A 13,979-nucleotide genomic window follows, 5' to 3' on the forward strand; every position below is an offset into this window, starting at 1 on the left:
GGACAATATATTGTCAAGGGGGCCCCAAGACATGACGACTAGGGACTAAAGCCTGAAAAAAAGCAGTAAAGGTAGTTAGGGGATGATTCAGCAAAGGCAACAATGTAGATGTTTCAGAGCCAGGAGGAGAGGGGCAAGAAAGGGGGCTGCAGATGAGAGGAATGGCTAGGGGAAGCCATATTTCCTGCAAGATTCCCTCCCCTCACCTGAATCCCCTGAATACAGTCCCCAGATTCTCTCCCTATACAGGGGACCAGACTTTTCCAATAAATACGGAGTGACTCACAAAGAATTGAATTTTTATGGAATAGTGGACTCAGCAGCTCAAGATTTCCGTAACACTCCTTATTCCCTATCTTCATAGAGGAGTGAATGAGGTACACAGCCAAGGTTTGTAAAGAAGCAGTTTATTAGAACAAAAGACCACAAAACATGAAGACTTAGCATGGAGGAAGTAAATGAAGTCAAATGTCCTTTGACCACTTACGGAATGCGTTTCATGAAAGTGTAAGATGTTTGATTATTCAGTCCTCACCATCATCTTCACTCTCAAAGAGAGTGTAAGGGGTCAGAAGATTGCTCTGAGTAGGCCTCAGGGTCAGACTGAAGTCGCAGTTTGTGGTGGGCGGACTTCATCCTCCTGTGTCTGCTGAGGTGAGACTTCTGGCTAAAGCCTTGTCCACACGTCTTGCAGACATAAGGCTTCTTGCCCTGGTGTGTCATCTGATGTAAGATGAGGTGTGACTTCTGGGGAAAGCCTTGGCCACACTCTCTGAATAAACAGGGCTTCTCTTCCAAGTGTACCCATTTGTGCGTGATTAAAGTTGACTTATTGCTAAAGCCGAGTCCACACTGCTTGCATGTGTAAGGCTTTTCCCTCGAGTGTTTCCGCCTGTGCCGGATGAGACCTGCCTGGTGACTGAAGCCTCGCCCACACTCCCTGCACACGTACGGCTTTTCCCCTGAGTGTGTCCTCTGGTGTGCAACGAGGTTTGACTTCTGGCTGAAGCCTCGCCCGCACTCCTCACACACCATGGGCTTTTCCCCTGAGTGTGTCCTCTGGTGTCTGATGAGATTTGACTGTTGGCTGAAGCCTCGCCCACAGTCCTTACACACAATGGGCTTATCCCCTGAGTGTATGTTCTGGTGTCTGTTGAGGTGTGACTTGAGACTAAAGCCTCGCCCACACACCCCACACACGTAAGGCTTCTCCCCAGTGTGTGTCCGCCTGTGTGAGATGAGGGTTGAATTCTGGCTGAAGCTGTGCCCACACACGCCACACACATAAGGCTTCTCCTTGGAGTGTGTCCTCTGGTGGTTGACAAGGGTGGTTCTCTGCCTGAAGCACCGCCCACACTCCTTGCAGGCATAAGGCTTCTCCCCGGAGTGTGTCCTCTGGTGTGAGATGAGGTTCGACCTGTCGCTGAAGCCCAGTCCACAGTCGCTGCACACGATGGTCTTCTCCTCCAAGTGCGTCCTCTGGTGTCTGACGACAGCTGACTTCTGGCTGAAGCCTTTCCCACATTCCTGGCACACGTAGGGCTTCTCCCCAGAGTGTGTCCGCTGGTGTATGATGAGGTTTGACTTCTGGCTGAAGCCTCGCCCGCACTCGCTGCACATGTAAGGCTTCTCGCCTGAGTGTGTCCTCTCGTGTATGATGAGTGTCGACTTCCGGTTAAAGCCTCGCCCACACTCCCTGCACACGATGGGCTTCTCCCCCGAGTGTGCCTTCTGGTGTCTGGCAAGGCTTTTCTTTAGGCTAAAGCCCTTCTCACACACCGCGCACACATACGGCTTCTCCCCTGAGTGTATCCTCTGGTGACTGAGCAGGTTTGTCATCTTGCTGAAGCCCAATCCACACTCCCCACAGTTGACTGTGCCAAATCCTAAGACTTCTATCCTCTTCAATAGTCTGTCTGTTTCCTCGGGGTTCCCCGTCTGAGCTGGGCTGGCTGCTACCTCCACGCCTTGGATGCCATCCCCAGAGCTGACCGGCTGCCGCTGGGGTGGCGGCCTGGGGAACGCACCTGAAGTCCTTTTCTTTGTCCTTCCAAACAAAGGCTGGGTGCCTTCTCTCTCCTGACCTTCTCCGTTATCGTTCCAGGGACTTCCATCAGAGGCTTGCTGCTGCTGCTGGTCCCCAGGGCACGGATCTCCTGGCCGGACAGGCTCTTCCGCACACCAGCACGTGAAGATCCAGGGAGGGGGACTACACAGCGTGTGCTGCATGCGGAACTGCTGACTGGAGAAGTCCGGAGGGCAGAAGGGACCAAGGTGGAGTTCTGGCTTTGGTTCTGCTGCAGAGAGAGGAGCATGAGTCAGAACTGAGACCAGAGGCAGCCGGAGCAGTTCTGCCTCATCTGATGTTAAGACTCGATTCCCTGTTCTTCCAAATGCTTAGAACTTATGGGCTACCCGGCAAGACTTCCTTCATAGGACCTGCTACATTTACCTCCTAACGCCCAGCCACCACAGTGATAGAAACTGGGCCCAAATGGTATTCTATGACAGAGAGATCTAACCACAGGACCCTCGTGGAAGGGTCTTTGTCTCCCCTGTTTCCCTAGGAGAATGGGGTGGAAGGAGAGCAGTCATTCAGACTGGAGGACCCCTGGTGGAGGAGGCAGCATAGTCACGGTTAAAGAGATCACGAGCGAAATGAAAACACCTGAACTGGAGTGTCCCGCCTCACTAACAAATATTCATTAGAGGATTACTTTGTACCAGAATTTCTACAAGGCAGTAGGCTTTCAGCAATAAACAACACAAACATAGTCTAGGCCCCCCAGTGACTGGTGCCCCTGACCAATTCAAGCCCTGTTAACTTCCATAATTAATCTAAATAAAAATTTCCCCAGGGGGAGGAACCAAGATGGCAGAGTAGAAGGACGTGCTCTCACTCCCTCTTGCGAGAACACCAGAATCACAACTAGCTGCTGGACAATCATCGACAGGAAGACACTGGAACTCACCAAAAAAGATACCCCACATCCAAAGACAAAGGAGAAGCCACAATGAGACAGTAGGAGGGGTGCAATCACAGTAAATCAAATCCCATAACTGGTGGGTGGGTGACTCACAGACTGGAGAACACTTATACCACAGAAGTCCACCCACTGGAGTGAAGGTTCTGAGCCCCACATCAGGCTTCCCAACCTGGGGGTCCGGCAATGGGAGGAGGAATTCCCAGAGAATCAGACTTTGAAGGCTAGTAGGAATTGATTGCAGGACTTCGACAGGACTGGGGGAAACAGAGACTCCACTCTTGGAGGGCACACACAAAGTAGTGTGCGCATTGGGACCCAGGGGAAGGAGCAGTGACCCCATAGGAGAATGAACCAGACCTACCTACTAGTGTTGGAGGGTCTCCTGCAGAGGCGGGGGGTGGCTGTGGCTCGCCGTGGGGACAAGGACACTGGCAGCAGAAGTTCTGGGAAGTACTCCTTGGCGTGAGCCCTCCCAGAGTCTGCCATTAGCCCCAGCAAAGAGCCCAGGTAGGCTCCAGTGTTGGGTTGCCTCAGGCCAAACAACCAACAGGGAGGGAACCCAGCCCCACCCATCAGCAGTCAAGTGGATTAAAGTTTTACTGAGCTCTGCCCACCAGAGCAACAGACAACTCTACCCACCACCAGTCCCTCCCATCAAGCCTCTTAGACAGCCTCATCCACCAGAGGGCAGACAGCAGAAGCAAGAACTACAATCCTGCAGCCTGTGGAAAAAAAAAAAACCACATTCACAGAAAGATAGACAAGATGAAAAGGCACAGGGCTATGTACCAGATGAAGGAACAAGATAAAACCCTAGAAAAACAACTAAATGAAGTGGAGATAGGAAACCTTCCAGAAAAAGAATTCAGAATAATGATAGTGAAGATGATCCAGGACCTCGGAAAAAGAATGGAGGCAAAGATCGAGAAGATGCAAGAAATGTTTAACAAAGACCTAGAAGAATTAAAGAACAAACAAACAGAGATGAACAATACAATGACTGAAATGAAAACTACACTAGAAGGAATCAATAGCAGAATAACTGAGGCAGAAGAACGGATAAGTGACCTGGGAGACAGAATGGTGGAATTCACTGCTGCAGAACAGGATAAAGAAAAAAGAATGAAAAGAAATGAAGACAGCCTAAGAGACCTCTGGGACAACATTAAACGCAACAACATTCGCATTATAGGGGTCCCAGAAGGAGAAGAGAGAGAGAAAGGACCAGAGAAAATATTTGAAGAGATTATAGTTGAAAACTTCCCTAACATGGGAAAGGAAATAGCCACCCAAGTCCAGGAAGCGCAGCGAGTCCCATACAGGATAAACCCAAGGAGAAACACGCTGAGACACACAGTAATCAAATTGGCAAAAATTAAAGACAAAAATTATTGAAAGCAGCAAGGGAAAAATGAAAAATAACATACAAGGGAGCTCCCATAAGGTTAACAGCTGATTTCTCAGCAGAAACTCTACAAGCCAGAAGGGAGTGGCATGATATACTTAAAGTGATGAAAGGGAAGAACCTACAACCAAGATTACTCTACCTGGCAAGGATCTCATTCAGATTCAATGGAGAAATCAATAGCTTTACAGACAAGCAAAAGCTAAGAGAATCCAGCACCACCAAACCAGCTCTACAACAAATGCTAAAGGAACTTCTCTAAGTGGAAAACACAAGAGAAGAAAAGGACCTACCAAAACAACTAAGAAAATGGTCACAGGAACATACATATCGATAATTACCTTAAACATGAATGGATTAAATGCTCCAACCAAAAGACAAAGGCTTGCTGAATGGATACAAAAACAAGACCCATATATACGCTGTCTACAAGAGACCCACTTCAGACCTAGGGACACATACAGACTGAAAGTGAGGGGATGGAAAAAGATATTCCATGCAAATGGAAATCAAAAGAAAGGTGGAGTAGCTATACTCATATCAGATAAAATAGACTTTAAAATAAAGAATGTTACAAGAGACAAGGAAGGACACTACATAATGATCAAGGGATCAATCCAAGAAGATATAACAATTATAAATATATATGCACCCAACATAGGAGCACCTCAATACATAAGGCAACTGCTAACAGCTATAAAAGAGGAAATCGACAGTAACACAATAATAGTGGGGGACTTTAACACCTCACTTACACCAATGGACAGATCATCCAAAATGAAAACAAATAAGGAAACAGACGCTTTAAATGACACAATAGACCAGATAGATTTAATTGATATTTATAGGATATTCCATCCAAAAACAGCAGATTACACTTTCTTCTCAAGTGTGCATGGAACATTCTCCAGGATAGATCACATCTTGGGTCACAAATCAAGCCTCAGTAAATTTAAGAAAACTGAAATCATATCAAGCATCTTTTCTGACCACAACGCTATGATATTAGAAATGAATTACAGGGAAAAAAACGTAAAAAACACAAACACATGAGGCTAAACAATACGTTACTAAATAACCAAGAGATCACTCAAGAAATCAAAAAGGAAATCAAAAAATACCTAGAGACAAATGACAATGAAAACACGACGATCCAAAACCTATGGGATGCAGCAAAAGCAGTTCTAAGAGGGAAGTTTATAGCTATACAAGCCTACCTCAAGAAACAAGAAAAATCTCAAATAAACAATCTAACCTTACACCTAAAGGAACTAGAGAAAGAAGAACAAACAAAACCCAAAGTTAGCAGAAGGAAAGAAATCATAAAGATCAGAGCAGAAATAAATGAAATAGAAACAAAGAAAACAATAGCAAAGATCAATAAAACTAAAAGCTGGTTCTTTGAGAAGATAAACAAAATTGATAAACCATTAGCCAGACTCATCAAGAAAAAGAGGGACAGGACTCAAATCAATAAAATTAGAAATGAAAAAGGAGAAGTTACAACAGACACCACAGAAATACAAAGCATCATAAGAGACTACTACAAGCAACTCTATGCCAATAAAATGGACAACCTGGAAGAAATGGACAAATTCTTAGAAAGGTATAATCTTCCAAGACTGAACCAGGAAGAAACAGAAAATATGAACAGACCAATCACAAGTAATGAAATTGAAACTGTGATGATTAAAAATCTTCCAACAAATGTCCAGGACCAATGGCTTCACAGGTGAATTCTATCAAACACTCAGAGAAGAGCTAACACCCACCCTTCTCAAACTCTTCCAAAAAATTGCAGAGGAAGGAACACTCCCAAACTCATTCCATGAGGCCACCGTCACCCTGATACCAAAACCAAAGATACTACAAAAAAAAAAAATTACAGACCAATATCACTGATGAATATAGATGCAAAAATGCTCAACAAAATACTAGCAAACAGAATCCAACAACACATTAAAAGGATCATACACCACAATCAAGTGGGATTTATCCCAGGAATGCAAGGATTCTTCAATATATGCAAATCAATCAATGTGATACACTATATTAACAAATTGAAGAATAAAAACCATATGATCATCTCAATAGATGCAGAAAAAGCTTTTGACAAAATTCAACACCCATTTATGGTAAAAACTCTCCAGAAAGTGGGCATAGAGGGAACCTACCTCAACATAATAAAGGCCATACACAACAAACCCACAGCAAACATCATTCTCAATGGTGAAAAACTGAAAGCATTACCTCTAAGATCAGGAACAAGACAAGGATGTCCACTCTCACCACTATTATTCAACATAGTTTTGGAAGTCCTAACCACAGCAATCAGAGAAGAAAAGAAATAAAAGGAATCCAAATTGGAAAAGAAGAAGTAAAGCTGTCACTGTTTGCAGATGACATGATACTATACATAGAGAATCCTAAAAATGCCACCAGAAAACTACTAGAGCTAATCAATGAATTTGGTAAAGTTTCAGGATACAAAATTAATGCACAGAAATCTCTGGCATTCCTATACACTAATGATGAAAAATCTGAAAGAGAAATTATGGAAACACTCCCATTTACCATTGAAACAAAAAGAATAAAATACCTAGGAATAAACCTACCTAGGGAGACAAAAGACCTGTGTGCAGAAAACTATAAGACACTGTTGAAAGAAATTAAAGATGATACCAACAGATGGAGAGATATACCATGTTCTTGGATTGGAAGAATCAATATTGTGGAAATGACTACACTACCCAAAGCAATCTACAGATTCAATGCAATCCCTATCAAATTACCAATGGCATTTTTTACGGAACTAGAACAAATCATCTTAAAATTTGTATGGCGACACAAAAGACCCGAATAGCCAAAGCAGTCTTGAAGGAGAAAAAACGGAGCTGGAGGAATCAGACTTCCTGACTTCATACTATACTACAGAGCTACAGTAATGAAGACAATATGGTACTGGCACAAAAACAGAAACACAGATCAATGGAACAAGATAGAAAGCCCAGAGATAAACCCATGCACCTATGGTCAACTAATCTATGACAAAGGAGGCAAAGATATACAATGGAGAAAAGACAGTCTCTTCAATAAGTGGTGCTGGGAAAACTGGACAGCTACATGTAAAAGAATGAAATTAGAACACTCCCTAACACCATACACAAAAATAAACTCAAAATGGATGCAAGACCTAAATGTAAGACTGGACACTATAAAACTCTTAGAGGAAAACATAGGAAGAACACTCTTTGACATAAATCACAGCAAGATCTTTTTTGATCCACCTCCTAGAGTAATGGAAATAAAAACAAAAATAAACAAATGGGACCTAATGAAACTTCAAAGCTTTTGCACAGCAAAGGAAACCATAAACAAGACCAAAGACAACCCTCAGAATGGGAGAAAATATTTGCAAATGAAGCAACTGACAAAGGATTAATCTCCAAGATTTACAAGCAGCTCATGCAGCTCAGTAACAAAAAAACAAACAACCCAATCCAAAAATGGGCAGAAGACCTAAATAGACATTTCTCCAAAGAAGATATACAGATTGCCAACAGACACATGAAAGAATGCTCAACATCATTAATCATTAGAGAAATGCAAATCAAAACTACAATGAGGTATCATCTCACACCTGTCAGAATGGCCATCATCAAAAAATCTAGAAACAATAAGTGCTGGAGAGGGTGTGGAGAAAAGGGAACACTCTTGCACTGTTGGTGGGAATGTAATTTGATACAGCCACTATGGAGAACAGTATGGAGGTTCCTTAAAAAACTAAAAATAGAACTACCATACGACCCAGCATTCCCACTACTGGGCATATACCCTGAGAAAACCATAATTCAAAAAGAGTCATGTACCAAAATGTTCATTGCAGCTCTATTTACAATAGCCAGGACATGGAAGCAACCTAAATGTCCATCAACAGATGAATGGATAAAGAAGACGTGGCACATATATACAATGGAATATTACTCAGCCATAAAAGGAAACGAAATTGAGTTATTTGTAGTGAGGTGGATGGAGTTAGAGTCTGTCATACAGAGTGAAGTAAGTCAGAAAGAGAAAAACAGATACCGTATGCTAACACATATATATGGAATCTAAGAAAAAAAAAAAAAGTCATGAAGAACCTAGTGGCAAGACGGGAATAAAGACACAGACCTACTAAAGAATGGACTTGAGGATATGGGGAGGGGGAAGGGTAAGCTGTGACAAAGTGAGAGAGTGGCATGGACATATATACACTACCAAACGTAAAACAGATAGCTAGTGGGAAGCAACCGCATAGCACAGGGAGATCAGCTCAGTGCTTTGTGACCATCTAGAGGGGTGGGAAAGGGAGGGTGAGTGGGAGGGAGGGAGGGAGACGCAAGAGGGAAGAGATATGGGAACATATGTATATGTATAACTGATTCACTTTGTTATAAAGCAGAAACTAACACACCATTGTAAAGCAATTATACTCCAATAAAGATGTTAAATAAATAAATAAATAAATAAATAAATAAACATGTATCCACTAAGTATCTGAGTTATTCTGCTAAAGAAGGTAAAGGAAAATTTGCTCTTCATTAATGAACAGTTAGGAAATATTATCATGAAAATGGAAAATTATAATAAAAGTAAATGGAAATGACAAAACTGAAAAAATACCATATCTAAAATGAACAATTCACTGGCCAGAACTTAGTAGCATATTGGAGATGACAGATCAACAGAAATCAATCTGAAGAACAGAGAGGGGAAAAAAAAAAAAAAACAGGCTCAACAACCTGTGGGACAATGTAAAAAGGACTAATACACATGTAACTGTAGTCCCCAAAAGGGGGAGAGAAGGGAACAGAAAAAAACCATGATACAATAATGCCCAAAAATTGCCCAAATTTGGCTCTAGCCATAAATTTATAGATTCAAAAATCTCAACAAGCCCTAAGCAGGGAAAATACAAAGAAAAGCATGTTTTCTCAGTTATGTCACAGTCAAAGAGCTGAACACCAAACATATACAGAAAACTCTGAAAGTAGCCAGAGGTTTAAAAAGAAAAGTAACAAAAAAAACCAAGGTAATAACTGTGTAAATGACAGCTGATTTCTCATCAGAAATAGTAGAGGCCAGAACAGGGGAACAGTATCTTTAACGTGGTGAAAAACTAAACCAATCTATAATTCTATATCCAGTGAGAATATCCTTCGAGAATGAAGATGAAATACACATTCAGAAAAACAAAATTTAAATGAATACACTGCCACCTGTACTACAAGAAATGCTAGACAACGAAAATGCTATCAGGTAGAAACTCGAATCTTCAGGAAAATAATGAAGAGCACAGAAAATGGTAAATTATCTGGATGAGTATAAAAACATTTTTTCTTTTGATTAAAAAATAAATACATATGAGTGTTTAAAACATATTTTAACATTGTATTAGGGAGTTTAGAAAGTATAGAGGTGCAGTACAAATGTCAACTATAGAATAAAACCAAGTGGGGAAAAAGGTTTAATTTGAAGTGTGCAACTGCACTGTTCTTACATTTTACATAAAGTGGTATCCAGAATAAGTAGAAAAGGAAAAGTGAAGGCTGTATATTGTAATCCCTTTGAGCAGGGGTCAGCAAACTTTTTCTTAAATGGCCAAATAGTAACTAGTTCAGGCTTTGAGGGCTAAGAGACAAAATTGAGGATTATATAGGTACTTATATAACCATTTAAAGTTTCACCCTCCTGGGTGAAATCCATTCTTAAAATTTTTTTAGAATTCCATTTCAATTTCCCAATTGGCTTTTTATAGCCTTCCTTCCTCCCACTGGGCTTGCCTTTTTTCTTTAGCTCACTCAGTTTTACTTCCACATTCTTGCTTGATCTTTTAAAAATATAGTAACAAGAGCAAGAAGCCTATGAATGTGGGAGAGAACTGAGTGAGGCAGAGAGGGCAAAAAGGGAAAGCTCGAGTGCAGATGAAGGGCTGGAAGGTCACACGGCGGGCAGCACACAGGGTGGCCCCGGGGCCAGCACAACAGCCTCCCTCCCCAGCACCTGAGCGACGCCTTCTCGCCCCCAACCCCCTGAGCTGCCCAGTGTTCGCCACTCACCCGGGCCAGTGGCCGGTGGGCATTTTCTCTCTTCTCTCCAGGTTTCCTTCCCTTGCTCCAGCTGGGTGATGAGTTTTGGTTTAGAAAATGGAATTCCTGCTCATAGGAAAAGAAAACAAGATGGCTGTAGGTTACAGGCTCAAAAGCCAGTTCCTGAACTCAGAGCCACACTGGGTGGGGAATTTCAAAAGGTGGTGGGAAAGACCTGAGAGTGGGGAGCTCTCTGCAGGGGAGGGGAAACCAGGATGACAGCTCACTGACCCTACTCCATCCTGGGGAGAGAACAACTCCCTCATTTAAAAGAAGATAATAACTAGGAAGACATGTCATGCTTACCCAAGAGACTGGGAAAAAAGGCCTAGAAATGCAGATTATCACATACACAACACACAGACACACACACACCTCTACACATTTCAATTCTACAAAATCAGACCTTCTCTGGGGAAAGAGGGAACAGAGTGTCTCTGCTTTTGAGTCCAACCCAAAGGCAAAGTCAGAAAGCAAGATAGCTGCTTCAAGCACAGCCTAAAGTACCCAGCAGCTGGGATACGGGTCCTGAGAGATGCCAGGCTTACCCAGCGAGACCAGGTTGCTGTAGTTCTCCAGCATCACCTCCCGGTACAGGGACCTCTGATCAGGGCTCAGCAGCATCCACTCCTCCTGGGTGAAATCCACAGCCACATCTCTGAATGCCATGTGTACCTGTAACACAGAATACAGCCCTGCTCACCCAGGAGCCAGCCTTGCCCAGGACTCAGGGTAAGGGGCAGGCAGAAGGCTGCCCGGGGGGAGGTAGGTGAGATATCTAGACTTTGTCTTTGACCCTGGTGCCCTGTGTTCCAAGACTTTTAACCCGTGTCACCATCGGGGCAGTGGCACTTAACCTACACATTCGAGATACTGAATGGGCTGTTTTGGAGAATACCTACAAAAAAATAGAGTCTTTAACTTTCGGGAACGTTAAATCTAGGCTGAGGGAAGAGCAAACAACATAAAAATTAAATAACAGTAAAGCAACAGACCTTAAGAATTTAAAAGAATAGTCTGAACAATTTTTTTTTTTTTTTAAGCTTTGGTTCTGTTATTTATTTATTTTTGGCCACGATGGGTCTTTGTTGCTGCACATGGGCTTTCTCTAGTTGCGGCAAGCGGGGGCTACTCTTTGCGGTGCGTGGGCTTCTCATTGGGTGGCTTCTCCTGTGGCGGAGCACAGGCTCTAGGCATGTGGGCTTCAGTAGTTGTGGCACGTGGGCTCAGCAGTTGTGGCTCGCGAGCTCTAGAGCGCAGGCTCAGTAGTTGTGGCGCACGGGCTGAGTTGCTCCACGGCATGTGGGATCTTCCCAGACCAGGGCTCAGGCCCACATCCCCTGCATTGGCAGGCGGATTCTTAACCACTGCGCCACCAGGGAAGCCCTGAACAATGGTTTTAATGTTGAAGCACCAGAATGAAGTTAGCACAATTCAACTATGGCAAAGACCAAATACAGCTCTGTCCTTCCCTTCAATCCCATGGCCCCTTTGGCCTTCCCTGGCCTGAGAGGCACAAGCAGCGAGTGGTAAAGAGCATGAACTTGAACCCTACTGCCTTGGTTTGGGGCCCACCCCGCCATCAACCAGCACCTCTGTTTTCTCACTTACGAAATGTGGGTAACAGTCCATTAAACTTCCCGTCCCACACTGTGGATGCTCAGCGTGGACGTTCTTGGCTACTCGGTCTACAAATTCATCTCTACGTGCCATTCTCATCCGCCTGCCCCATTTTACTACCTTTACCTCAACACTATTTCAAAATGGAGAGTGCACTGGAATACAGACATCAGGAAAGGTTTCATGAGAGGCCCAGGAACTCGGTCTTGAGGGAAGGGCAGGAATCAAGGGAAGAGGAAGGTGCCAGGTATTCCTGATGAGGCGTGTGGGGAGCAAAGCAGAGGACACTGTGGGCCAAGAAAGAGAGAGAGCCTGAATCATGGGAAGCAGGACCACTTGGGAGGAATAAAAGGCACCTAGTGGTAGAATACAGAATAGGTCGAGTGTAGTAGCAGCCTGTAGGTTTTAAATTTTTATTGTAAAATATACAGAAACATTTTACTACTTTTACCATTTTTAAGTGCGTATTTCAGTACATTAAGTATGCTGACACTGTTTTACAACCACCACCACTTTCCATCTCCAGAACTTGTTCATCATCCCATGCTGAAACTCTGTATCCATTAAACCATGACTCCCTCTTTCTCACAAACCCTGGTAACCAACCATCATTTTACTTTGTCTCCACGTATTCAATATTTGGCTAGTCTGTTTATCACAAATAAGTGGAATCATACAGTATTTGTCCTTTTGTGCTGGCTTATTTCATTTAGCATAATGACTTCAAGTGTCAGCCATGTACTCCAAAGAAGACATACAGATGGCCAAGAGGCACATGAAAAGATGCTCCACATCATTAATTATTAGAGAAATGCAAATCAAAACTACAATGAGATATTACCTCACACTAGTCACCATCAAAAAGTCTACAAACAATAAATGCTGGAGAGGGTGTGGAGAAAAGGGAGCCTTCCCACAGTGTTGGTGGGAATGCAAATTGGTGCAGCCATTGTGGCAAACAGTAGGGAGGTTCCTTAAAAAATGAAAGATAGAGCTAATAGATGATCCAGCAATCCCACTCCTGGGCACATATCCAGAGAAAACCATGGTTTGAAAGAATACATGTACACCAATGTCCACTGCAGCACTGTTTACAATAGCCAAGACATGGAAGCAACCTAAATGTCCATCGACAGATGAATGGATAAAGAAGATGTGGTACATATATACAATGGAATATTACTCAGCCATAAAAAAGAATGAAATAATGCCATCTGCAGCAACGTGGATGGACCTGGAGTGACATAAGTCAGACAGAGAAAGACAAATATCATATGATTTTGCTTACATGCAGATTCTAAAAAAAAAATGACACAAATGAACTTATTTACATAACAGAAACAGACTCACAGACTTAGAAAACAAAGATGGTTACCAAAAGGGAAAGGTGGGGAGGAGGGATAAATTGGGAGTTTGAGATTGACATATACATACTACTATATTTAAAACAGATAACCAACAAGGACCTACTGTATAGCACAGGGACCTCTGCTCAATATTCTGTAACAACCTAAATGGGAAAAGGATTTGAAAAAGAATAGATACATGTATATGTATAACTGAATCACTGTGCTGTACACCAGAAACACAACATTGTGAACTATACTACAATATAAAATAAAAATTAAAAAAAAAAAAGTTTCAGCCATGTAGAAGCATGTACTCAGAATTTCCTTTCTTTTTAAGGCTAAAAAATACTCTACTGTATGTATATACCATTCCTCCACTGATGGACATGGGGTTTGTATCCACCTTTTAGCTATTGTGAATAATACTACCATACAAATTGCTTTCAGTTCTTTGGGGTATATAACCAGAAGTTGAATTGCTGAATCA

General features: G+C 42.7%; 1 protein-coding gene across 8 annotated transcripts in view; it reads right to left on the minus strand.

Annotated features, from left to right (window-relative positions):
* Positions 1 to 391: 391 nt before the first annotated feature.
* Positions 392 to 13,979, minus strand: part of ZNF133 (zinc finger protein 133) — a 28,165-nt gene continuing 14,577 nt past the window's right edge. For 3 of the 8 annotated variants that reach the window (XM_082359568.1, XM_082359573.1, XM_082359572.1), the window contains 3 exons: positions 11,072 to 11,198; positions 10,494 to 10,589; positions 392 to 2,297 (listed from right to left, as the gene is read on the minus strand). In XM_082359568.1, the coding sequence (XP_082215694.1) occupies positions 550 to 2,297; positions 10,494 to 10,589; positions 11,072 to 11,198 (1,971 nt within the window). In that variant the 3' untranslated portion in view covers positions 392 to 549. The other 5 variants (XM_082359575.1, XM_082359574.1, XM_082359570.1 and 2 more) reach the window with 4 other exon arrangements.

Source organism: Balaenoptera borealis (genome assembly GCF_965194805.1).
Source record: "Balaenoptera borealis genome assembly, chromosome: 16".
NCBI lineage: Eukaryota > Metazoa > Chordata > Mammalia > Artiodactyla > Balaenopteridae > Balaenoptera > Balaenoptera borealis.